This window comes from Megalops cyprinoides, chromosome 3 (assembly GCF_013368585.1).
Source record: "Megalops cyprinoides isolate fMegCyp1 chromosome 3, fMegCyp1.pri, whole genome shotgun sequence".
NCBI lineage: Eukaryota > Metazoa > Chordata > Actinopteri > Elopiformes > Megalopidae > Megalops > Megalops cyprinoides.
In genome coordinates, this window is record NC_050585.1 from 34,074,369 (window position 1) to 34,102,219 (window position 27,851).

A 27,851-nucleotide genomic window follows, 5' to 3' on the forward strand; every position below is an offset into this window, starting at 1 on the left:
AGCAAGCAGTGAGTAGAAGAAGGCAGTCGTCTCCAAGCAGCAGGGTATCAGGAAATGGTGAGGAAATATAGGGCAGCTCTGAAATGTTTCAATGGCATATCCCCCTAGCTGGGGTGATGGTAACTGTTTTAGATGGCATGATGAGGGCAAAGATTCTGACAATAAAAGCAACTATACAAGGATTTAGTTGTAATTGCCAGTTATGATTAAGTTCTAGCTGGGCATTTTAAATCTTAAACTGTTTCCCAGAATGGCTTGTATTTTGCTATGGTGGTGGAGACACCAAAGTTATTGCAGCTCCTTTTTCATGGCAGACAGATGAAACTAATGATATTGCCCAGCTCTCCATTATCCCATATTATATAGCTGCTAGGGAAACCATTCATTAATTTTTCGTTGTTTTTTTGATGTTTCGGATGGTGGCAACACTTGAAACAACACTGATGAAATGTCAGGCATTGAAACAGAAAGCAACAGATCAGAAAATCGTGAAATGCACAATTTATTTTTCAGTTTGTTTTATTAAACATTTGTTCACAATAAATACAAACCTTTTTTCTTTTACAGCCAATACACAACACATTCAGAACCACTGTTCTTTGACGTCATTAGTACGATGTCACAGTGATGTGAAAGTCTGAGGGGAGGGCCGGCTGTTGTTCTGGGTCTATAGCAGCGCTGCATCACATTAAGATCATATTAAAACACAGCATAAAAGATACACGCATGCATTGTGTTTCAAGGGAGCATGAACTTTAAATGGGTCATAGACAATATGAATCGAGTGGGCTACTGGCAAGAAAAGCGCCTGAAATGATGGATGCTTTCTTAACTGTAAACTTCAAAAACAAGTTTGATAAAATTTAAGAGATCTCAATGAGATCAGCAAGAGACAGAAAACAAGATAGATATTCATGTTTCTTTCCCTTTGATGAACTACCTTCAAAATCAACAAATGTCTCATTTGTGTTAATCCACATTCCTCAAAACCATATAGAAATTCTCTTCCCCCCCACCATGAGTGGCCAACTACTTCGACAGGAGTATGCAAAAAGTACAACCCCTCTTTTAGTAGAAGCCAAATCCTCGTCTATATTTATTTTCAAGGGTGGATAAATGATGAGAACTGGCTTGCTCAATCACAGAAAGTTGTTCATCTTCAGAATACACAACAAAATCACACAATTTCAATGAATCATGTGAAAAAGCATCCACAGGGAACAGCCAAACAAGAGAGCAATGCTGTGGTGGTCATTTAACAGTACAATAAAAAAAGTGCTGAAAAAATGTTAGTTGTATTCAGTGAATTTAATTCAATTCACCATTCAATCAGGATATACGTTTTTCAATGTCAATGTCCCAAGCTAAAAAGTTGAATTGCTTTATTGTGAACTGCAATACACTCTGCTGAATGGTTCCTGTAAATGGAGCATTTTTCATAGTGTACTGACTGGTTCTCCCCCAAAGGATTGGTCTGGTTGCCAGCCATTAGCTGGAGGTAATGAGAACATTAGTCCAGCATCCTTTCAATCAGGATCACACCTGCTGCTCAACTGTATGCTGTGAAACACATGAAAAACACTACATATGAACAATCGTGTTCAAAAGGCCTGGGTACTTAAAAAAGTTTAACCTCAAAAAGGTTTACACATAAAACATAAGAGATCAATGTAAAATAACACAAAGTAGATTCAAATTACTGACATACATGAACCAATAAAATGAGAACACTGCACATACAGCCCAGTCTCAAAAAACATCTCCTCTTTCTTTCTCTTGAGGGCTTAAATATTAGTAGTAACACAGATCATTGTCCTAACAAATGATAAAGAGTTATATGTGTAATAGTTATCATTTTCAAATTGCCACTTTTCCCTTATGAGACTACTGGTTGGCGCAAACCCTGCAATGAGGAACCAGCCTCCTCTCCATTCATGCTAGCCTGTACGATTCCCTTTTACCTACAGAAGTCCACACTGCCTGTAATGTATCAAATAAAGTACTTACTTTGCATGACACCCACTATGAAACGTCTTGTGCCAATATTTATTTGGAACATTCCTATGAAAACAGTAATATACTGTACTACTGCACGTTAAGTATGAATGACACGACTACATGTTGCTAAGCCTGGAATCTCCCCAACTCTATCAGCCTCCTTCCACTTCCACTGGGTTGAATTTCTATGCTTCAAATGCCCTTCTAAGGAGAGAGCTGTGCAAGAATGGCACCAAAAACTTGTGACTCCAAGCCAGATTCTGCCCGTCCTCTTCTGGCCTCATTGTGGAGTCAGGAGGGAGGTGCTTCTGAGGCTCCCGTCAACCCGCATGGGAAAGGGCCAGGAGCCAGGACCAGTTTAGCCAGCGCACCGCCAGGGCCGCCATCTTAGACCAGAGTGATCTCCACCTCCTCAGTCTTCTCTGCCTGCCTGCGAGGCTGCTGTTTAGGGGGAGGGGGTGCTGCACGAACCTGAGAAGGGGATGGGAAATGAGAGAACATCATGCATACTTGGATAAGAACAAGCGCAGAAATGGCTGGAAAGCACAGATAGGTACGTTCTTCTTCCTAAGGCATTTTCACTGCTCAGTCTAAACTTATGTAATTGTTGAGTTTTAAAATGTGTCAGTGGGGGTTACATTTGCACCACAGTGACTTTGGTTGAGCTGTCTGCAAGGTAAAAAAAATGTAACTCTATTAACAGAAGATTGCTTCTTGGGAAATGAATGTGAGGGAGGGGACGAGACCACGTGGATGCAGTGACACTTACTGGGCGGAGTTTCCCATCTGCGGTGAAGCTGGGAAGCCGGGACAGGCTGCTGTTGTGATCTGGTGAAGAGCAAAAGAGAGGAAAATCAAACACTTTCACCCCAATGCAGCATGTCACCCTTCCACTTCATATCAAGGAATGGATAGTGAGAGACAGTTCAACCTGCCTCAAGGTATGCAAAACAGTCCTTGCAATTCACTGGAACTCCATGAGTAGAGCTGTGTTCTTCTCTATTACGGTAGTACCCAAAGCCTCAAGGAAAAGGGCAGGCTCTTACTGTGGGTGGGACCTTTTGCTGGCCTTGGGGGTGTCATGTGCTCCCCATTGACAGAAGGTGAACCAGTGGGGAATGCTGTGGGGGTCCGGTCCAGGGTGGTGTGAGGACTGCACTGAGGCCTGGGGCTCCTGTCCGGGCTGCTGTGAGGGCTGCAGGCTGGCTGGGAGTTCAGTGGAGGTGGGGGCAGGAGGGACGGTGGGCACTGTGAGGGCGAGACCTAAACAAGAGAAGTCACTCTGCTTAATGATAAAAATAACTACAAATATTTATGAGTTATAACAGAGAGATGGACAGCACAGTGAATTACTGTGTAACTGTCACGAATATAGTTTCATTCCTGTGTGTTGTTTAATTGTGTGTGTGTGTTTGTTGCGTGTGTCCTGGCTAGTTATGCGTGTACCTCCGCTTCAGAAGCCCACTTTTCGTCTCCTTTCTCAGACCCAACCAGGTCTTCCACCAGCACGGAGGGGAAGACGCCCACGCGCCCGTTGAACTCGCCCTCCCAGAAGCCGTCGTCCTCCTGGTTGTCTTTGTTGAGCACGTGAATGATGGCTCCCTCAGGGAAGGACAGCTCGTCGTTCGTCTGGCCCTCGTAGGTGTACAAGGCCTTCACAAAGCTTACTGCCAGGGTTTGGAGTTGAGGGTCATTGTTATGGTTGGGATAAGGGTGCAGTATATACTACTGGCAGCAAGTCAGCTCTAAACAGCTGAGCTAATTTTCACTCACAATACTGACTTTAAATGCTGAGAAATGCACACTTGGGAACACAGTCATTGTTGACTAATCATTAAGACTAGTTATTATTAATTTAGTCAAAGCTAATAAGTAAATGGACTAAATGATTTTAATGTAAACTAAGTGAATCAAATGTTTTTAGAACTGAAATGACTTCGGAATGCAAACTTGGAAAATTCTGCTATGCCGTTAATCATACTGTAATTAAGGACCAACAACATGCATCCCAAATCAAAGTTCATCTTTGACAGTTCATTCTTGAAGTATGCTAGCCCCATTTGTTGTAATGTGTGTCCTTAAAATCATATACCAAAGTAGAAACCATTTTGGGGTGGCTCCATGGGATGGGGTGCAAGGCTTCTGGAAACACACCCTGGTAGGTTATGAACTACCAAGCAATGGTACACAAACCAAGCACCAACAGGCAGTGTAGAAGATGAAGGAATGCAATTGTATTTTTTTAAACAGCCCACAAGAGGGCAGCACTGTTCATTAGCGCAGTACAATTTTCACTCAAGGCCCAGAAAAGTGAAGTGCACACTGTCCAAAAGGATGTACTATAGTGTCTTTTCAGGTGCTTTTTTGATATTATAACTTACAAACGTGTGCATGTGCATATGTGTGCCTGTTACTCACTGTTGGCATCTCCATTCACGCTGCCCGAGGCCAGCTCAGGCTCGGTGGAGTTGCTGGAGGTGTGGGATCGAGCGTCCAGGGCGGCCAGGGTTTGCAGCATGTTCAGGAGGCTACTGGACGTGGGAAACTGCAGGTACTTCTCTGGCACGTAGCCCACGAGACCTGCCTGGTTCCTCGCCTGAAACAGATCCGCCCCACACACATGCAGTAAACTCAGTGAGAACATATCATTCACATCCAATCTCCTATCGCAACATATAAACCTGGTCATGATACCCATTTCTAAATAACAAATGCAATAGCAATAGCAAATACGTGACCCTCCTGTTATCTACTAGTTGGCCCATTGTTCTGTCAAATGGCCCATACATGACACCTGTCCTTCAGGTACTTTTTTTTACTTCCAATTTCTAAAAGAACAAGAACAGGCCTCACATTTATCCAATCAAATGATGGAAAAGTTCAGTGAAAGTGGCTATGGCACCAGAAACAAATCATTCAGGGCTTATACCTTCACCCAGTCCTCCATGTCTCCATCTTCAATGACGTCTAGCACCTCATGCTCCTCGATGGTCAGCTCATCTGACTGGGATGCCTGGTGACAGGGGAGAGTGTGGAGAGCAAAGCCTGTTGCAGGTGAAACTATAGCACTTTGTAAGAGCAGAACACCTTGCAGAGATACTGTGGAATTGCTACTTTGTATGAGTAGAGCACCCTGCAGGTGATACTGTGGGGTAGTTATCTTGTATGAGTAGAGCACCCTGCAGGTGATACTGTGGGGTAGTTACCTTGTATAAATAAAGCAACCTGCAGGTGATACTGTGGGGTTGTTACCTTGTATGAATAGAGCACCCTGCAGGTCAGGGGGTAGTTGCGCCCCAGAGTGCCTGAGGGGCTGGAGCTGCTGTCATCGAATGCCTCCATGTTGTCCTCCAACTCTTCGCCTTCCTCCCTCTCATAGTCAGAGATGGTCTGAAGAGAGGTAAGCCATTTATATAGCTGAAATTTTACTGGATGAATGGATTAAACAGGACATTATAATGGACACAAGGAAAGGTCCTATAGGTCTGCCAGTAGCTTCATGAACAGTATAACAGCGCCATCTCCTTTAGAATAATTTGGGTGGGTGAGTAATAGATGAAGCAGGTGATCAAAGGATTCCCAGTAGCCAGAGTGGGCAGGTTGCATTGTGAATAAATGAGTACAAGTACATGCTTTGGCAAAGATACACTGGTACTCACAGAAAGTGAAGGATCATGGGTAGTCAGGGTTGGAAGGGAGGCCCAGCGCTCATTCTCCAGCTCCTCCATCACCTGGTTCATGGCGCTCTTCAGCCAGGTGTCCACTGACACGCCCTCTTGACGCAACAGATCGAGTCGTGCCTCCGCCTTCAGCTTCACAGTCTACAACAGTCAGCGTCATTGCCCAAGCAGATTAGACAAAGTGCAAACAGCACAACTGTACACGTCAAATGCAAACATCTGTGTACCTATACCAACATACTGTAACATCACATGTATACCTCTGCATCTATTCAATACCACAAAAATGATGCCTGGAGTACAGCACAGCACACAAAGAATACTGAAACAGCATTAACATAATAGACAAAACACACTCAGTCTGAGTGTTCTGTGTCTGTTTAGACAGACTGAGTGATTCAGAGCACTTCCTTACAGAGGCAGCATGAACAGCATAGGCAATTACATGGCAACTGAACTATTGTAGATTGTAGTGTAGACTGCAACAATGAATTTAAAATGGCAAGTGGAATATAAACAAAAATGAGTGTGAGGAAATATCTGATGTTTAAAAAGGTAGTATAAGTTTTATTTTTTAAATTTTTTACAGCTGTTGTATTCCTGCATGATTAAAATTTCTGGAGTCATGCCTTTTCTATTAAATTTTAATTAGTCTACATAACGCATTGTACAGAAGGTGGTAACCTAAATATTGGATGCTAAAAAGCAAAATATATCCTATATCTGGGAGGACGTTTTCACTAAGTATGAACATAACAGAAATGACTGTTGTAATTTTTTAGGCGTCAGTCACATGTCTACTAGAGGGCGCTACAGACCACTGAAACAGTCATTGTTTTAATAATAAGAGAACAAATAGTTTATTGACTGGTAGCCAAGACTTACAAACTTTGCTGTAAAAAGATCAACAGAATGTACTTACTACATACAGAAAGATATATTATCTCTTTCACACACTGAGACACACATTTTACACACACACACACACACACACACACACACACACACACACAGTCACCTCTCTACCTCAGCCTTTCGAATGTTCTCCCTGGTCCCCCCCTCCCCGACTCCATTCTTACCTCAGCCTTTCGAATGTTCTCCCTGGCCTCCTCCACCCTCTGCTCCAGGTCACCACGACTCTGTTCTGACACCTGCGTCTCACACTCCTCCAGAGTCTAACATTAAAATTACATACAAAGCACAGGAGTTATTGAGCCTTGAACAAGCCACAAAAAAGCTCAGAAAAAAAGGCACAATGTACATTTTCAAATGTATGACACAAGCTTATAGACACTGAGTAGTTCTGACGGAGGAGTGCATTACTATTGCATTGGCCAATTACCTTGTCTAACCAGGGCAAGAGAGAAAGGGTCAGAATGATAACAGTGTGTACATAGAGCTGCTCACCTGTACTCTCACACTTTCACCTCTTGACTGTTGCGTAACAAGACATTTTCACTACTGCATTTGAGACTTTCTCTTGTGTTAGCACAGCTTAGAACTTGTTGTTTTGCCGTTTTCCATCCTAAGAATGCTAACTATAATTCTGTTTAGCACAGAACTCTTTTTGGCAACACAAATGAAATTACTGAAGAGTATAAAAAAGAAAAAGCTCTCATGAGACTTACCTGGTATGATCTTTAATGCTATTTAGTCACTTGGGACTAGCACTGATTGTTTGAGACAGTCTGAGAGGCAGTGTGGAGCTGTGTTTGGCTAAATAGGCCCATGAGCTCACAGCTGGAACACAATACATTGTGTGTTTGAATCCCCAGGTGAGACATTTGTTGTACTTGCTAGTATGATGATAACAAAAAAAAAAAACTATACAATAATCTTTTGGCAGCAGTTAATTTTGAATCTCATGGCCTTGTAGCACACTGTTGATGCTAATTGTGTGATAATTAGGTCAGGAGTACGCAGTCAGGTGGGCCCATAATACGGTATGGATCTGGGGGCCATGCTGGGGGAACACATGTACAAGGATGAGTTACAAGTACACTGGAGATGGATGTGGGGGTCACTCACCCTCCGGCTGTGGATGATGTTCTTGTGCTCCCGCGCCACACGCGTGGCCCACTTCCGGGCCTCCTTATTCAGGCTGTGCTCCTCTGTGGTCCCCGTCTCCGTCTGCAGCTTCCGGCTCTAGAGGATTAGAGCCATCACAAGACAGATGAGTACCTTTCCCCATTCCCTGCAAAAACAGGAGGACCCCCCTGACCCCACTGCGTTGTAGTATGTTAGCAAAACCACACTATCCATTAGACTTCATGAGATTTGTGCTGACTAATAAATGTGCTGTGGACCAGTACATCAGGATGCAAGGGAATGATGACAGTAGAAAGCATATATGCGAAACAATGACCTTGTTCAAAAGAAAAGCAAGCTTATCTAAAATTCTCAGACATGCAACGGTCACTCCACAGGCCCCCTAGATATGATGTCACTTCTACAATGCTACAATCTAAGACATACAACAAAATTATTAGTCATTGTATAAAAGCAGCTGTTCTCCTGAAGGTTACATCACTTCCACCACCAGGACTTTCCTTAAAAAATATTGCTATACTCTACTAACGCATATGCGTTCGGTTCCAACTTGCAGAAAAACCTCTATGCTTAGTATCTGCCCAATAAATTAAAGAACATTGCTGTCACTGATGATGACTGTACCCCCACTAGCAGATCAGGAGCTGCAGAGCATCATGGTTATGCAAAACCCACATGTTTGAACTAAAAGGGAAAGCAGCCAGTGCATAACTGCATACCATGGAAAGAAGCTGTGACACCATGACGTAGTGGTTAAAGAGCTAAATATGTAGCCTACATGTTCCATTCCCAGGTGAACTTCTGCTTTTGTACCCTCCAGCAAGGTACTTGATGTGAACTTCGTGAGTGAATGTCCAGCTGTACAAATGGATGTTAAAAAAAGCAAGCTACGCCCGCAGACCTGGATCAGGGTGTCTGCCAAGCAAAGCAAGTAAGGAAAAATGAGTTAAAGCTTAATTATTCAGCAGATCACAGGTTTCATGTTTTAAAAGGCTTAGTGATGACTGCATAATGGAGGAATTTGTTTGTGCGTTCTGAACCTAAGGATGTAAATCAGGGTGACGGGAAAAAAAAAAATCAGGTGTTCCTGTCTCATTAATTTGCAGAACAGCATGCATTTGGGGAGGTGGTGGCAGAGGGCAGGCGCAGGGTGGAGGCGGGAGAGGAAGTGGACGGAGCTCGCTCAGATGGGGCCCCCCTCACAATGCCCCCTTTTCATGGGCCGCCCTGCCCTTCGCCAGCTCACCGCCCGCTCCTTTCAATGCTGCCCTTTTCTGGCCCTTCTCTCTCTTTTTTTTTCCCCTCTCCCCCCACACTGAATTTCCCAGGCAAGAAAACAACATCTCAAATGTTTCGCGAGGAACAGGCATCTGCTTGTTTGATTTCCAATGAAAACAAGGTCTGAAGTTGACAAATTGTCTACTGTGTTCTGCACGGGGCTAGCGGTAAGATGGGCGGGTCCGGGGTGGGATGGCATAGGCGTATCCTGGCACGTCTGTGCCTGTTGCCCCGCACGCACGGGCCAGTCCTGGGGCAAGTGTTACACAGAGCCTATCTGTCCTGGGATACCCTGTACCTAAACTGTACCTGCCACTGCAAACTCAGATGAGTGACAGGTTCTGCTGAGGACCCCTTCCACCTCTTTCTCCATGATGAAACAGAGTTCCTGAAGAGGCGAACAGCCCCTTCAGTAAACGTGTACAGACACATCCTTTTCTCATCACATGAAATGGCGTTCTTTCACAGCTGCCCTGGCACCCTGACTCAAAGTGAGAATGATCTGTGCAGAAGTGTAAAGAGTGTGTGAATATTGTATTACAGTCTGTAAGAACAGTGCAGAGTTCAGAAGTGCCTCACGATATCAGTGTGCGGAGGAATCACCATCCCAGCAGGACAGCTGTTTGCCTGCACCATCGGGCTGCAGTCTCACCCTCACTACCACAGGAATGCCTCTGCACCTCGGCTGACGGCAAGCCATGGTGGTATGAAACCGTAATTTTAGCTCTGCGGGATCTACATGGTAATGAACTAATGCTGTGCTGAAAGGCATGCTGAGCATGTTTTTAATGATTACGGAAATAAGCAATTGTTTCACTGGGCTGATCGATTTTTTTTGGGGGGAGGGAGTTGCTGGGGGACAGGGGGGTACCCACCGTGTCACTGTCACTGGGCTGAAACTGGAAGGCTGGGGGTTTGCAGAAGACCTGATTTTCCTGCATAAAGACCTGCTGGTTGAAGTCCTGTGTGACCTGGGAACAGAATGCTCTTAGTTACACATTAAATTTTACAGACATACTTTTTATTCAAATATACTGCAGCCTTGTAGGCACAAATTCACTTTGACACATGACATAGCAGCAGAAGAAAGCTCCACTCTGAAGGCTTTTTATGCACAATACATTGTGGGCATATTTTAACACATAAGATGTCTGAAGTAAGCTGTAAGAGGACTGATAATTAATAACTGACCACACCTTTACCTGATTAATTTTTTATGTTTGTACAAACTATGTGACTCACTGTAGGTTGTGATATCAGTGTTTAAATATGCACTAAGAGAATCTACAGTCTGATAATTCTGCCAGACACAGGCTTCCCATGTGTGCTAATCTAAATGTAAAAAAGACAGAAGAGAAAATGCTCTATTCTGGCACCACATTATGTTAATATCTTAAAACATTTTCAGAGCATTGCCTTCCCTCATTTTGTGCGAAACCAGCACTCCCCAAACAGCTACTATGACAGAGCTCCTGACAACAGCAGTTCAGCAGTGCAGGTCTGTTGTTAGGTCAGGTGAGGTCACAGAGGCCACAGTGGACTTAAAGGCTATGCACCACAGCTGGGTCACCATCACCAGCAGCACAATACCAGAGTACATTAATTTTTCATGGGACAGCAGAATTCCATTCTAGGTGAAACATGAGTGACCATGACCAACTTGATACTAGTTAAAAATAGAGCACAGTTACAACACAGGAAACATGAGCATAGGTCAGGCATGTCTCAATGGAAGCAACCACACTTCACCTGGTTTAAAAAAGGTATGACCAGATGCAGTAAATAAGCAGTTCAAATTAAATAACCTTGTGGAAAAATGTTGTTTTCCACTGAATCTGATGAGGAGTATGGATTATCGCATTTTCACCTCATATATAGGAGGGTTTGTGATAGTTTTCCCAGGATGGTCCACAGTTTAGCTGACTTAAGTTCATTCTCAAAAGGGAGGTGCAAGCTAGGATGGAAAACCGCGCAAAAAAGAGGCGACGAAATGCGAAGACCCAAAACTAACCCTGTTAGACTTCTCCAGGAGGGACTGGAACGTGCTTTGAACCGCTTGGACCATTTCAAGTTCTGTCCGGCAGAATGAAATCAAATAATCTTTAAAGTGATCATAGATGCTGCCATCAAGGACCTGGGAGAAAGAGGGTACAAACACAGCACCTTTAAGACATGAGAGACAAGGGCAGCTTGGGAGCGACATCTGACCCTTTCAGTAAAAATAAATGTTTGTATTGCACTAAATATATATACATTCCTTGCACATTTATTTTCAGATATTAGTTCTACTTTCACAAGATGTTCTGCAGGAGAATACTGGAATACATTTTCATCTAACAAACAGCACTATGAAAAAAAGGCTCTAAGAAAAATTAAGACTTCCACGAGTGAACTCTGACCTAAAGGCAGATACATGATGAAGTGAATACTACTGCTCAGCCTCACCTTGATGCAGTTGATCAGATCGGCCTGATAGTAGCGGTCATGGTGTGCGTTGGCTGCTGCCAGTGTGAGAAGGTAGTCATTTCTGGCATGCGTGGCTTTTGAGTTGCAATCATTCCTCTTTGCTTTCAACTGCAAAGGACCAAAGAGCAGGTTGTATCAGGCCCCAGAAAACAACTACAGCGACCTACACAGACCTCAGACTGATAACACCTCTCAGAGGAATAATTACATACTACCTTTTGACTGATTACTGTAGGTAATTGCAGTTAATCACCATATTATGAATGACCTCTTCTACACATTCAACAATGACAGTCTCTCTTTTGTAGTTAGTGACCACAAGGCACGGATTACCTTCACGCTGGCTTTCTGTAAGCTGATTCGTGATTGAAAAAGACTGGGTTTGGACCTGGAAGAGAAGGGAAGAACATGTATTCGTCGTGACCAGCCCATGGGCAGAACACCATGTCTGGATGGTTTACTGAGGACGGACCAACCATTACTGCACACAATTCAGAAATGCTGTCACAGACACTTCTCCTGAAGCCCAATGGTGCAGGCCATTCTTGCAGTATTACTGCATTTGTGGAAGCACAAGGCCATTGGAATTTAAATGAGGAGAGGGAAGATTAAGAGCTTGGGATAATTCACAGAGGCCATTGCAGTTTCTGCATATTTCATGGCAAGTTAATACTCCTTGCCATGAACACCTATGGAACATATGCATTAAAAAATGTAACTTCCTGAACCTGGATTGAGGTCACATATTTGTTCCCTGTGTCCATTATTATATGAATTTAAAATTAAAACGCAGCGATATTCATGTACTTATGCTCTCTCTCTCAGGGAAAAATGTGGTGTATACTGTGAGCAAATCTTTTGCAAATTGGCAAAGGAAGTTCAAGTGCACTGACCAGAGAAAGCTAAAAAAAAGTTTTTTAAACACACGTTTACATTTCACTTGACATCATTAAAAATGCAGGCTTCAATAATACTATCATATACATTTTGATAGTGTATTTAAAAAGCACAGTATCAAAAGAGACTGATACTGCTAGTTCCTGTGGCAAGTGCTATAGCTGTAAAGACAACATAACAGGAGTAACCCCGAATATGATGTGGTCTGTTTTACGCAGTGCAAAATGGTTTGAAGTGCTGCATTAATTTATTGTGAAAATGCACAAAAATGATCTCCTGATTTCCCTGGAATAAAAAAAATGACTCCGCGGGCCCCAGTCTTAACCCCGGGTGCTGTTCCACAGAGTTGGTTGCCATACCCCCAAGCAAGGTACTTTACCTGTGATCACTGTGGAAAAACAGACTGAGTAAATAAGTACCTAATGATGTAATGGAGGGGAAACTGACCCTCAGGATCTGAGAAACTTCAGGTTACTAAGACTTTAAGAACCTGGACAAAGGCACAGCTCATCCAATCAGATGGCTGATGAGATGATGTAACCCTATGTGTGTCTCTGTGCGAGTATGAGTGAAATTAATGGCGCTACGTCCTGAAACAGGGCGCAAACCGATCTCTCTGCTCCCTCCTGGACTCATGCCATGAGAGCCAGTGGGGCCCATTTCAGAGCGAGAGCGTCCAGCGTCGACTCACTGTGCCCAATGCGACAGTGATGCACCTACTTGGCCTCAATGTCGGCCTTCTCCCTCACGGCCTGGGCCAGCTGCTCAGCCTCCAGGTATTTTTTTCTGGACTTGGTCAGATCTTTGACTGTGTCCTGCAGCTCCATCTGGACACAGGTCAGCTGGTCAATGCACTGCAGGTGAGAGAGAGGGAGATATTTTTAAAAAAAGTGCACAAAAAGGACAAAAAGGCCACTCTAATGGAAACTATCAGTGAGCTTCAGTGGGGAAGAAGCCAAAGAGCTGTCCCATTCGTATCACAGTTCACTGTAGCATGTTTGTATTTAGGACTAACTCATATTCAGACGTAGACAGTTGCGTTAAGTATACTCCTTTGTTTATAAAACGTCTGAAACTCTTCTCTGTACTCTATAGCTCAGGAGAGGAGCATCTGTTAAATGATTAAATGTAGTGTAAATGTAAATTTCACCACCATGGTAATATCCCCCTGGAGAATGTACATGGTTGGTACTATTACATAAGGCAGCTGTGTAGAGTATCAGTTATGTAACATTATGGATACACCCTGCCAGCGTGCAGTGGCTGAGTGAGCATGTCTGGACCGTGAAGCAAAGGGACCCCGGGGGGGAGCTACTACCTTCCTCAGCTGCTGCTCCTTGCAGAGCCTGGCGCTCTTTGCAGGATCTGAAATCTTGTTTTTGTAGTTTTCATAGTTGTTCAGTCGAGACTGGGTCACTTGCACGGTGCCCTCTAGGTAAGACCTCCACACGGCATATACATTCCTGTGGGCACAGACAACATGTATAATCCATTACATTACATTACATTGCTTTAAGCAGATGCTCTTATCCAGAGCGACTTCCAGCACAGACCCTTAAAGAAAAATATCCAACAGCAGATACAGCAGTCAAGTGGCAAATGATAAGGATGCATTATTGAGGAAATGATTTTAATAAAATGGGACCACACATTGATGGACATCTGCATTCTGCAATACTTGCCCTTACGATAGTTACTCTCACTGAAAGTTTCTCTTACTATATTAATATTACTAAATGCATTGTAAATCAAACTGCAAAACTGGCAGAATGAATTGTGTGCCAATTCAAAAGCCTCAAGCTCATAACCATCATTAAGATGCCTTACCTGGAGTGGGTGTGGTTTTCTGCTTGCATGCCTGGCCAATCTTTCTTTAAGTAATGACTAGCCAACTTCTGCAGAGCCTGCAGAGGTAAAACAGTTAAAAAAGGAAAGACATTAAATTGTGAAATCAGTGCTGACCATATTTATTGTGTCCTGATCTGCTTACTTTAATTGGGACAGAGGTAGCTCCATGCACTCAGAACATGGGTAACAATTGTCCATGGACTTATAGTCAATGGAAAAAAGAGACTTCTTTTACAGCATGTAATGGCCACACAACCAGTCAAATCTGCCATTTCTGTCCCAGAACATTCCTGTTCACACATACAGAGAAATTCTCTAACAGCTTATGCTTCCTGGTTCTGAATAATGCATGCTGAAAATACACATTCTGACCCCAAACAAGGCAGAAATACTACTGTGTAATTCAGTTTAGGAACTGCAACTCCAAGTGTGTACTTTGGCAGCGCAGGAGGGGAGGTAAAGACAGGATATGGAGGCGACATCTGGAATCAGCTGCACACAGGTAAAAATATGCATTTATTCCACCCCACCACATGACTTAGAACCAACCACTCCTCTTACTTGCAGGACAAAATGAGGTTTGGCCGAACTGGAATACCAGAGCCAATTATATATATATATACATATTTATATATATATTTATATATTCAGTATGTTGCCCAGAGAAAGTTAAGAAAAGACATGTCAATAAGAGAAAAAAATCTGCTGACTCTGACTCCAGAGAAATGGAGGCTGGGTTGGGGACAAATGATGAAGATCAGAGACTTGGCCAGGAAGTGCTCCACAGGCCACAGCTGATATTTACTGGCACAATGGGGGACATTTACTGGAAGGCAGCCTTTCTCTGTGGGAATGGTCCAATTGGAAAGGGAAATGGGGGCATGCCTATTCGCATGAAGAACCCTTTATTGGCCATCCGGGTCCTTTTGAGCTCCTTTTGGGTTTAGGTGCCAGGGCACCTGGGTGGCAACCAAGGAGCTTGGGACAGAGCCCAGATACTGCAACTGTCACCTGACACTGCAACGGGCCAAAGGGAATTTTGGATGCCCTATCCCCTCCGATAGCCATCTCTCATTGGCCCCCACTGTGTGTGGAGTGCCCCTTACTTTATTATATCAATGACAACCAGTGAAGAGAAATAGCCTGCTTAACTTTTGTTCTCCAGTAATGGAAAAAATCACAATAAGTGGAAAACCTGAGCTTATTATCACATCCCAGTGGCCTATGCAGGTGTAATCTAAGGTCCTTTTCATTTTTCTATAGTAATATAGTCCCAATATCCTCTTTAGGATGTTGCAGCTCCTCTTCGTGGAACATATAATTTGCTCTTTGTGTGTAAGACGACCTGACCCACTACAGATACCACAGGGTACACTGGGGAAAGGACACCACAAACTTACACTAAATCCATGAGGTTACTCTTTTTACTTTTTTATAGCCTTTCCCCTCTCATGCTTCCTATTCAGAACATGCCCTGTCGACACGCTCATGGATTGGGGAAGTGTGGGAGAGGGTGGGGCTGGGCATGACAGAGGTGTTTAGCAGGGCCAGCTGCCTATTCCTGTCAACAGCATGTCTGTCAGCTGAGGTTATGCCCTTTATTTACTGTTATACTCTCAGAATCTTCAGAATAAATAACTCCTCAGAGGAGGACAGTCCCTCCTCCAACCTAGGCTGAAGTCAGGCAAAACTTCACGAGTCCTGTCCCAAAATAAGGAAAAGGCGTTTCTCCCTGAACACAGCAGAAACCGCCGCAACAGAGGACTGGTCACAGGCATAGATGACTGCCTACAGACATGTCTGACTCAAGACCACTCTTGTTGCTTAAGGCAAGCAACTAGCACAGACAGAAGATCTAAGGGCCATTTTCCAATCTTCCATCAGAATATGATCCTACTCTGCTAAGGTTTATCCACAGGGATAGATTCTGTGAAGAGAGACAATGCAGCACTACTGAAAAAAATCTGAGAGAAGTAGTAAGGTGCATGGTGAGATTCACAGCAGCCAACAGACAAAAAACCAGTTACAAAGATCTTGAGAAACAAGAGAGACGCCAATATAGATTCAGCGAACCATCAAAGACGACATACAATGATTAGGCACAAGGTCACATAAACAAAAATACGTCAGTACTTGGGAAGACAAACACCATGTCTTTTTATTCAAGTTGCCTATCTATGTCACAACCACAGGACATGACGCAAGTTTAATTTACCCCCAAGCGCCTTTAATTTCATAGTCCCTGTAGGAGTCGAAGATTGCTTATTTTATTTTGGAGGGGGAGGGTATCAAAGCAAGGCTGACGGGTGACCTATGCCCTCCCGCAGCATGGGATTCAGTACTGAGTCTGAGTCACTGATTCACTAAATCACTGTGACTCAGCTAGAGCTGAACTGCTGAGTATTATTTGTGTAGCGGAGCTGAAGTGATTAGCTCGTGTGAGTCCTGCGTAAAGCCTTAGGTAGCGGGTAGCAGGTAGCCGAGTGGTTGCAGCGGCTACGTCACTCCCCCTGAGACCTGGTTAAGTAGCGTTGTCGCCGACAGGCTAGGGGCAATTTGCCTTTAGCTCAACTGGCAACGACGCTGGCTTTAAGGGGTTGGCAGCGAGCAGTAAGAACCTCGGTTCGAAACTCGCTCGCTCGCCGACCCACCCGTTACATTGGTGCCGTGACCCGGATCACTGGCTAAAGCACAGCTTGGCCGCTAGTGGTCGCTGAGGAGTCAGAGGAGGTCAAAGGGGGGTGAGTGTAGCGGAGCTGAAGTGATTAGCTCGTGTGAGTCCTGCGTAAAGCCTTAGGTAGCGGGTAGCAGGTAGCCGAGTGGTTGCAGCGGCTACGTCACTCCCCCTGAGACCTGGTTAAGTAGCGTTGTCGCCGACAGGCTAAGGGCAATTTGCCTTTAGCTCAACTGGCAACGACGCTGGCTTTAAGGGGTTGGCAGCGAGCAGTAAGAACCTCGGTTCGAAACTCGCTCGCTCTCCGACCCACACCCGTTACATTTGCATAACTAGCCCACGTACTGTATCTGAGGTGGCATGAATTTTTCCATCCTCCATGAACTTGCCAAGTCACCTCACACAGAATATATGAACGGTAATTATGAATCCTGTGTGAAATGGATATTTTCTCCATCTGCAAGCAAAACTGCCAAAACTGACACTGTTCGAACAAGTCCGTGTTCTTGGAGAGGATTCCCATCTCAGCTGTGACGCTCAGCCACGTCTCTCTTGCCATCACTGTCATTCCCATCTTCGTCTATTTCTGACACGCAGCTCGTTCACTGCTCACCCTCTAATATGCGTGTTGCCTTCCCCGTTAACATGCCGAGTCAGCGATCCACAGAGAAGAGGGGGACACAAAAAGAGCGGGACACTTCCTGCTGCCTCAGCATTCTGCCCCTGAAGATTAAAACAACAGGATCTCAGCCTTTCCTGCTCTGGCTGTTGCACAGGGATTAATCATTCCTGAGTGAGGAGTGTCTTTCCAGTCCTGTTAATTCACTGAGAAAGTACTCTGGCCAGTGGCACGGCACTCTTTCTCACCCATCCCAGTTCATGTGCCCCCAGCACCATCCTCACATTACATTATATTATTGTCATTCAGCAGATGTTCTTATCCAGAGTGACTTACATATGTTGCAATTTCTACATGTTACCCGTTTATTCAGCTGAACATTTACTGAGGCAATTGTGAGTTAAGTACCTTGCCCAAGGGTACAGCAGCATCGGACAGTGGGGAATCGAACCGGCAACCTTTTGGTTGAAAGCCCTGCTCTTTACCACTATGTTACACTGCAACTCCCCGGTTCCACAGTTCCATACACCATTACACCATGCGTGGTGAAGTTCTCTGAGTCACTGCTCATCATGGTACTCAGCTTGACTAGGCCTAGTTGGAGAACACTTGTCATTGGAGTAAGGTAGACAGGTCACAGGGCACAAGGTAAGCTTCTTCAGATGGGGTGGCAGCTGTGCTTCACGACAGGCTCTGCCCTTGAAGACTGATCCTGGATCAGTTTCAGCTTCTTTTTTACAGTTATATTTGGTGTACAAATTAGGGTTTTGTAAGATGATAGTGAACATGTTGTGCAGAGAGCCTACGATATACAGACTCCATTCCAGAGTGTTGTGTTATATCAGTGAGTCTGTGTGCTATACTGTTTCATATAGAATCTAGAGCGCTGTACTGTACTGAGTGAACTCCATATACCTAGTGAACTGGTCATGGTAATGTTGTGCTACAATCAGCGCGATATATCAGAAATAAATAAAAATGATAGGGCACATATTACAAAAAATAACTGGTTACTTATGCTTTACAAATGATCACCGTCTATTCTATGCAACCTAAAATAATCTACAAAGTAGTTTTTGTTTTATTTACATCTGTGTGCAGACATGAGCCATTGCTTTTAATCCCAGGTTCACTGCAATTGATTTGCTGACCATTTATGGACATTGCACGAGCTGTTAAACCAGTACTAGCTAAACTGGTACTACTAGCCAGCCCGCTATCTAGCCATCTCAAATTTGTTTTATATTAGCTATACTATATTTGTTAGCTGGTATTCTGTAATTGCAGAGATATGTCCTAACTAACTAAGCACATTTGCCACTGCTAGATTTGCTAGCCAGCTAACCAGTTGTAATGATTTTGGAAATACATTTTGAAATGACTGACTTAGGTAGTTAGGTTGGTAACTACCCAAAAGTATGCTTTAAGCATTTAAAGATAACGCTGAGACTTAACACCTAATTCGTAGCTCGAATTGCACAGTGGAAAGAGTCAGCAAGCCGCTAGCCCTACTAATGTCAGACAATGGAAGAGGAACAATTATGGTGCAGAAATAACACCATGTCAGATGAGAAACATATCCTCGTAACTTGGCAAACTTTGTTAGAACTAACATAACCAGCTGAGACGTTTCACTAGCAACATTAGCAAGCTAGGGAGGAGTTCAGTTTTTTAAATGACGTATCTATGAACCTTGAATTTAAGTGTTTCTCTGCAACATTAGTTATCTACACAGTCAAGCTAGCTTGATACTGTGTGTGGTGCCAGGCATACCAAGGAGTATGTCTGCATCAGTGGAGTGCCACACTCTATCACACCGACTCGAGAGACTAATGATCCTGATCTAATTCCTGTTATCCAGATTTCAACAGGAGTACTCAGCTGGAAAACCAAGGACTAATTCTTTTGAGCTTCAGCATAAGACCTCCGAGAGCTCTGCAATTTAGTTCTTGTTTTTGGGACGTGTTTTGGCACCCTGTCCCTGCCACGGGGGACTGCCACGGCCGTAATGTTGAGGCAGGGGGTGCCTTTGTCCCTAATCGGCCGTGTGCATGTGTGCCTGTGTGCCTGTGTCTTGCAGTTTGTATTGTAAAATATTTTGTCAACGTAAAATAGACATCTTATTATACCACTATGCTATTTGTTGAGTGATGGGTGCCAATTAGTACTGAAGCTAAACAAGTGTACGGAGTGACCCAACATGTCTCGCAAAGATCGGCACTTTTAGAACTGGTGACTAGGCGGCTTCTGGCACCAACTTCAAAAACAGCGTCCAAAGCCGCACAGAAGACAATTATGCAAATGCAGCTTTCTTGGAAAGGGGGGCCGGGGTTCTGTGTAGGAGAAGCAATTGTTCCTCTGCTTTGAGGTAAAACAAACTGTAAAGACAGCCAAAGACAGCAGAAGACAGGAGAAAAAATGGCTACGAAAAGGGAGTAATATTTGTGACATTATTTAATCCACGCTTGCTTTTTTCCGCACTTACTGCTGGGAAAAAGAACAAGTGTTCTTGTGATTTAGAAACAACCTAAGAATTGCCACTGTCACTTCAATTGTCACTGATGGACTGCCTGATCCAATCTCAAAAACACAGACCTCCACTTGGCCACCAACACACTGAGGAACCAAGGAAGACTCCCCTTCCCCAACAAAAGCTCTTAGTTATCAGGTGGATGCTGTGAAATAGTGTTTTCTTGAGTGGACAGCCACACCATCAGTAAACCATCAGTAAGAAATGAGCATGCAACCTTGCCGTGCATAGAAAATATTTGAAAATAAGGCACGGATGTACAGAAGGCCTTCAACTATCCACCGATTACTCAGATACTAATTACAGAGGTGTAACTGATCCCAGGTCAGACACTCTGTTCACTTTACACATTCAACTTTTACCATGCGAGCCCTGCAGACACTGACAAGGTAATGAAAGTAATGTTCCTTTTCCTTAAGTCCAATTCCATAAGATATGACTCCCTCCTAAACAGTGACATTGTGCTACAGTATAATTCAACATTAACGTAAACAAAGCACTTTCTGAAAGTGAGAATCTACACCCACAAGACAAAAAGCACAGGGGACAGAGAAATTTGATCGGGTGAAATCATGCAATTACATCATCCTTCAGCGTGGAATGACTTCATTGAAATTCCTGGTGATCACAAACTGAACCAAGTCAAATGCTGAAGCCAGATTCTGAAGATTTTCAGTTGAAAAGCCTTTGCTTTCATCGTTTGTGACACATTTACTTATATGAAATTTTTTCTTGCATCATGACATTTTACTTGCTTTGCATCTTTTAAAAGTGAGCAAACAGCTAATACCCCTCTATGCCAGGACAAGAACCAGCTCCATACGCCTCTCATGTTGTTTCATGATAAACTTGGGCTGAAATATCAAATTTGCAACCATGTGTAAATTCATGTGTGAATGTTTATAAAGACAACTGATCAGCATGTAATCATTAATTATTTTATTTTAAAAGCACATGTAGGGACAGATGTTGCTAACTGTACCTAAAAAACATTTTGAGACAACTCAATTATTGTATGCACAATGTACCAATGTTAAATTACATTACTTTATTTGCTTGATAGGGAGAAAAGTAAAATAAACACATTGCAATCCACATAATGCACTTGCCTATGAATCACACACCATGCCACTCGAATGCACATTAGCAAGAAACCATATCACATACCTGTGCATGAGAATCAAATGGCTTTATATACCTGTGCACGAGCAACAAATCACTTTACATACCTGTGCATAGTCTTTCTCTATGGCCGACTTCTTCAGACTGTATGTCCTGTTGAAGAGAGGGAGAGAAAACTTTACGCAAATGGACAAACAAAACTATAGACATAGCAAGTCACTCTTCCTCAGCCTTACCTCTGCACCAACAATGGCACTGTGCTCTGTGATACAACCAAACATGGCTTTGTCAGTTTCAGTTTTAGAGTTTGTTGGTTTTCTAACAGAGTCATTTGGGAGTGAAATGGAAGTTACTCTCCCAACAGTAAATAATGCACACACACACAAACACACTCATAACAGCACAATAACAAACACCAACAGACCGACACCTGCTGGAATGAGCAATGGGCACACTTACCCTGCAAAAACCTGACAAAGGACCAACTGACAAACCCATTCAGACATTAAAACAGACACCCATTTGAAATGCAAAAGGATTCTGGTGTATTTGGCAGAAACAGCAAGTGACACTTCTGTGTGCATGATGCTTTCATGTCCTGACCACTGTGACCCTCCATGTCCAAAGGTTAAGTGGGGTCATAGGCTCTCTAGGGTACAAATGTATCTATAAACGCTGCCCTGAAAAGGGTAGAGGGTATGCTTCCGTGAAAGTAGACATGGGTGCAGAGGAACTCTGTTTTGAAAACAACAAATAAATGGATTTCACTTTAATTTATTATTTGGCCACACCCAACAAAAACAATGCACATGCTTTTGACGCCAGAGTCCATCAGGGAGTCACACACGCAAGTCAGCAAGATTGCGTCTGAATCTTTGTAAGAGAGACTGTGCATGTCAGTGTGTGTGCACAAGTGAATGACAGCAATATTACCCATTAGACGTTATCCGAGAATATGTGTGTACCTGTGCATAGGTGTGTGTGTATGTGTGCATGCACCCGCAGCTCCCTCCTCTCTCCTCAGCTGCTCGGACAGAGCGGGATCAGAGAGGCTTTGAGAGAGGTGCCAAAGAACGCTTGCCGGACTAGATTAACAGTTTCAATTCAAAAATAAACAGAAGGACACTGAGGTTCTCTCAAAGGGACCCTGTTTGTATTTTCTCTCTGTTTTGTTTAGGGTTTTTTCCATTTCCCTCTCTTTCTTGTGGTGTGGGATGACAAACAAATCTCCTCTTTCATCTCTCCATCCGGAGAGCCCTCTCCTCTCTCCAAAGCTTCTGAACAATCTGAACAATCCCCTCCTTCACTTCTCCTGAAACCCTGCTTCAGGGACGGAGAGGAGCTATGTGTCTGCATCTGGGTCCAGGAATGTATTTTTGTGGTCTACCCACAACATGGGTTTAAGAGGAACATGCTTGTGAGAGCAAATGAAATGCCAAAGATAAAAAAGATAATCACAAGTGCAATTTACACCGTTGGTCACATTTACATTATTGTGCAGAAAAGCAACCCAAATCTGTGCTGTTTGGACATGGCCTGGGAATACCCCTTGGAGGCTGTATGAAATAAGAAGTTGTTCCCATCCACATGAACAGTTTCGATCAAGTGGAAATATCATCTCCGCTCACACAGGTAAGCAAGATGTTCCACACTACACTGCAATGCACTGGTGACTCCATTCTAATAGACAGATGAGACACAGTGGCAGACTGCGTGTGGATCAGACATTAACCCGAAAAAGCCAATGGTATGTGGCTGGCGTCACTCTGTAAGCAAGCCTGGATGACAGAGCTCTTGGGAGGGTCTCCAACACCCTGTCTGCGGTGAGGCACTCATAATGTGCTCCCTTGATGGAATCAGAACCTCCCTCTTTCCTCCCACAGTTCCAGAATGATGACATCACAGCATGACGAGGCAGGACATGGGTTCTAGGCAGAGTTCAGGTGCTAAGAACTTGGACTAGAGTCTTCATTAGGCTAGTAGAGCTCTGGTCATGTTATTTGGTTCCTGGTTGGTTGCCATCACATGTGCAGCTCTTGCTCCCATCCTGCTACTCCAGCATGATCAAAGAACACTCACTTTTCAAACAGCATAATAGGACAGAGTTGTTGTTCTAACAGCATCACCCAGTCACTGTTCCAACGGAATCACAGAACCCAGTTAGGCAACAATTCCAACTGAATCACAGGACAGAGTCACTGTCCCAACAGTACGACAAAGTCACTGTCTGAACAGACTGACAGGATGAAATCACTGTTCCAAAAGAATCATAGAACTGAGTTAGGCTACAATTCCGAAAGAGTCAATGTTCCAACAGCATCACAGGACAAAATCACCTTTTCCAACACATAATCTAACAGTTACTATTCCAACTGCTGGAAGAAGAACAGCATCACAGCACAGGACATAAGTGTTCCATCAGCATCACATGATAATGTCACTGTTCCAACTGAGGCACTATGCCAACATCACAGAAGAGGCAGTGTTCAAACATAACCACAGTATGGAGTCCCTGTTTCAAAATGATTACAGAACAGAGTCACAGTTCAAACAGGATGGAGTCCCCGTTCCACAGGCACACACAGGCATATACACACAACGTGGAGAGGGAGCAAAGAGCTTGAGTATTTTACAAGGCTGTTTATTGAGGCACATTTCTTAACCTACCCCCCGCTTTGGGTCGCTTGAATTTTTCTGACCAAGGAGTTCTATTTTTCTGAGAAATATTTCACCCGGTCCCAAGGGTGAGGCCAGACAGAACAGCATGTTCTTTTATACATGTAAACACTAGAGCATTGCCTGGGTTGTATCTGCTCTGGTTGCCTTTTCTCATGGTAAAAATAACCAGGATTCATAAACACCACTCTCTCCTGTCATTTTTTCATCCTCTCTTTTGTTCCCTCTTTCCCCTCTCTCTGCCTTGGTTTCTGTCAGGAGAATGTCTCCCTGAATTGGGATCGTCCGACTCAAACAGACGCAGGCACAGTTGACTGGTCAGTGCACACGTAGCCTGCTGCAGCTGCAACTCAACACCCAGCTGGGCCAGTGACGTGCCAGACAGTTCTGTTGTCAAAAGCGTCACACCTACACTTAAGATGTGGCTGCACTGTAAAATTTGGAGAAGGGGGCGTGACTAGAGGAATGGACTCAGGGGAAAGTCAAGGCCTTACAAAGGCTTTTAAACTGTTTGGTAGCAGTGGCCATAAGACAGAGCCTACAAAGGTAACCTTCTGTCTTCCTTCATCACTAGGCAGTATTTCCAAATGACAAAGCAGTCTAACGACAGAGACACTTTTTAGCAGAACAATAGCCCTTGCCAGTTCTATGCAGTCTACATCTCAATGCCACTGACCAGCCCAAAATTTGACAAAAGCAAAGTAGTAGATTAATGAACAGTTACATACACAAAGCTGCTTTATGGATTAAAACGTTAAGGTGTTAAATATCTGGACGATGAAAACAAAGCCTCCGCTTAAGATTTCGGCCTCTGCCAAGGGTTATGAAGGAGCCCATTATTACTGATCTACCGTCCACCTACACCAGTAGAGAAATGAGGGTCTGCTATTTATCTGGACAGAAAGTGGTTATCATGTTCATTCACAAGCAAATCACAAGGTCAATCAATCTGATGTAAAACTCCCTTCATAGAATAATGCAAGAAGGTGCAAAATAATTGCAAAAAAGGCAACTACTGAAACTGACAAGAAACAACTTAACACCACAACAAAAAGGAGGAGCATTAATGCAAAAGGAAAGAACAATCAAAAGAGCAAATCATATGTACCACCCATTGATAGACCTGAATGCCAGAATTTGGTTTTGTAGGTACAACCTTCAATGATCCAGTTAGTCTGTCTCACATCCAAAATCAAGAAAAATGATTTGAGTATGGATGATTACATTGCACTTCTGTTCAGTTCTGGCTCACTGACAGCCTGGCATTACTGAAATCTTTACAAGAACATTACTCACACTTTCATTAGAGAGAATGAGAGGAAGAAAGTACGAGGGGGTGAGGAAGGACAAGGATTTTCACTGTGATCGTTCCTCTCATAACTTCCAGCAGCTGGAGTAAAGTGGCACTCAGGCCAAAACCAGGAAGTAAAGAGGAAATGCCTTTGTCACATGCCAAAAAATGTGGCAATCTGGAGGCCCGTTCAATAAATGATGATACTGCCCACTCAATCCTCATCATCCTCCTCCGCTTCCATTCCTGCTCCATTTCAATCATTCACAACACAGCATGCTCACCTCAAGTCTTCCAGTAGGTCACACTCTGTCTGATGCTTAATGTGGAGTTTGGTCATCTGTTCAGCGTGAGTGTTCTTCAGCTCTTGAGTCACTTTGACCTATAATACGATCAACAGACCGTTAGTAGTGTCTCTGTCTCTCTTACAAGGTAAACTCCACCCAATTCCCTGACTTCCACCGCAAGTGGCACATTCCATTTAGAACAGCATGTCAATCCCTCCCCTCTCCATTGTCATTGTAAATCTCAGTTCAGGTGATCTCACTCTCTTTCAAGGCAGCTCCAAAATAAAAAATCTATGCAAACGCAGAATGATTCAATTCCTCAGTTTTGGCCCCTGAATTCCAATTAACACTCACCTGTGAGGACACTCCTTCCATTAGGCTACCTGGCCAGGTAATATTCTGGTTTCCTCTGATCATCTCATCATCCCCAAATCATTCCTTTACATATATTGTGCCAGTTCACTTGTCAGTGTGGACACACAGATCCATCAGTGCCAGATCTTTCTTCAGCATACATGTTCAAATCATTCCATGTCACATGAATTTGACAGTATTATGCTACTGCTAAATGTTTGCTTATTTAGAGCAACTGTGCCTCTCACTGGATTCAAACTCTGATAGACTCTCCAGTAGAGTGCAGTAGCAGATACCACTGCAGCCGTACAGCTGTCACAGCACACCAAACTCTATCTTAAATAGTCACAACGATGGCTAAACAAGAACAACTAAATTAGAAAAACAAAACTTAGGACCACACACTAAACTGGCAAAACAAATTACGGGTTCCATCAAGTTGGGCTGAATACTGGGGTCTCATTCTGAAAACCCAGACATTTTCACGGGGGGTTAGCTGTATCTAAACAGTCTAAAAGTCTTCTGGTTTTCTGCTTATTTCATTTACTGTACAACCTGGCAGCTTCCTCTTACGTATGGAAACAAAAGCAGAGCTTCAGTTTGTGCGGATAACTGCACCGCTACAAGTTGGCGTACAGCCACACAACGGTGAATTTTATTTATTTGCATCTTCTTTTATTTGTGTGTGTATCTTACGTAGAACCACAAGTAACAAAATCAGTAATGCTGACATGTTTTAGAGGTATTTTATCACATATTGTACATTAGATTAAGACAGGGACCGAATGACACACAAAAAAGGAAAAATAGTTGGTCATAACATGTCCATCAAAACAAGATAAAATGCAATGATCCCTAAAATGAAACCTGTAAATCATAATCAAATATCACAGATATAACTTGTCCAAACACCTTTTATTGCTGGGCATATGACGTCGGTAAAATGTCATAAAACTGGTATATGACTCTATTGGCAAGCTAACCCTGTTGTTAGCTAACAGCTCTATTGGTCACCTTATAAACAATTAGGCAAATACCAAAATCAACACCACCCCAGATTCTTGCTCGAGTGTAGGCCTATCTGCAAAGATCTTTCTATAAGAGCCCTAATAAGCATTTAGAGCCAAATATGACTCCAAATTTTGCATTTCTGAGATTTAAAAGCAGGATCACAGTAATTCACAAGTATGTGAAACCTAGCGAGATACAGAGGCTAAGTTACAGGCGGTCAAGCAAAGTAGAAATTAGTTTGCAAGCTACCAAGCTATTATTAGTAAACAAGTTGCTAGCTTGCTATCTCATCCTCTTCTGATTTTCTACAATATACGTGCGAGTTGTTTATGTGTTATAATTTCAGTTCAATGTATATGGTTTCGCAAGCAAAAACATTTTAACGATAGCTAACCTGCAAGTAGCCGGGCAGCACGCTACTGCAGTTTTAGTGATTACTCAAATAACATCCACGATCAACTTGTCTGCTGCTAGCAGCCCGCTAGTTCTAGGTAAATACCCCTCAACACTTGGTCAAAAAACTTGGAACAGACTGCGCTACACTTGATTTTATCAGAGGAAAAATACAATACGTTCTGATAACACTGAACAAGTTTTTAAACTTCACCGCCAAATTCCGCTACATGACCCTTGATAAGTAATTAGCTTGGTAGCAATCGTTCACCCGCATTGGAGCAAAATACGATTAATTTAGCAAGTTATCCGAAACGCATCCTTGCTATATTCGCGAATGTTGCAATGCCGTAGCTTTCACTTCATAGCACCCACCAGGTTTTCCTCTTGAAGATCGCAAAAACGTCAACATCCAACAGCTAGCTATAAACTCTCTGGCAAGACAAAAAGTTTCCACATCATTTTTGCATAGAGAAAAACGCTTACCTTCCTCGGCGGGGGCTGCATATTTGAGCTTTGACATGAATGATAATTCCTGTAGCAGAGAAGTTAATTCAAACTCGAGAGAAGATTTAAAAAGCTTCACCTAAAAGGAGGAAAAGACGAGAGAGAGACAGAGAGCTTATGTGCAAAACTTCTCAGTCAGGCGGCCATGATACAAACTCCACACTGGGACTA

The 27,851-nt window shown here is 43.4% G+C and overlaps 1 protein-coding gene across 1 annotated transcript; it reads right to left on the bottom strand.

The window, feature by feature from the left end:
* Window positions 1-647: 647 nt before the first annotated feature.
* Window positions 648-27,851, bottom strand: si:ch211-176g13.8 (F-BAR and double SH3 domains protein 2). Its single transcript, XM_036525662.1, has 20 exons — window positions 27,660-27,851; window positions 25,413-25,510; window positions 21,269-21,314; window positions 14,196-14,272; window positions 13,687-13,831; window positions 13,089-13,222; window positions 11,805-11,859; window positions 11,451-11,579; window positions 11,017-11,139; window positions 9,881-9,976; window positions 7,707-7,823; window positions 6,758-6,853; window positions 5,658-5,819; window positions 5,251-5,388; window positions 4,928-5,011; window positions 4,417-4,594; window positions 3,445-3,665; window positions 3,045-3,261; window positions 2,768-2,826; window positions 648-2,469 (listed from the first exon to the last, which is right to left on the bottom strand). Exons 1-20 carry the CDS (start codon window positions 27,678-27,680, stop codon window positions 2,386-2,388), a joined length of 2,280 nt encoding a protein of 759 aa, XP_036381555.1. The 5' UTR covers window positions 27,681-27,851; the 3' UTR covers window positions 648-2,385.

What these genes read in the sequence shown, in the direction of transcription:
- si:ch211-176g13.8 (XM_036525662.1), bottom strand. Translation starts at nt 27,680, where the DNA reads ATGCAGCCCCCGCCGAGGAAG. An exon ending in AAGGCCGACATTGAGGCCAA is followed by an intron (nt 11,860 to 13,088) that starts GTAGGTGCATCA and finishes CTTCTCTTCCAG; the next exon opens with GTCCAAACCCAGTCTTTTTC. An exon ending in ACATGGAGGACTGGGTGAAG is followed by an intron (nt 4,595 to 4,927) that starts GTATAAGCCCTG and finishes GATCTGTTTCAG; the next exon opens with GCGAGGAACCAGGCAGGTCT.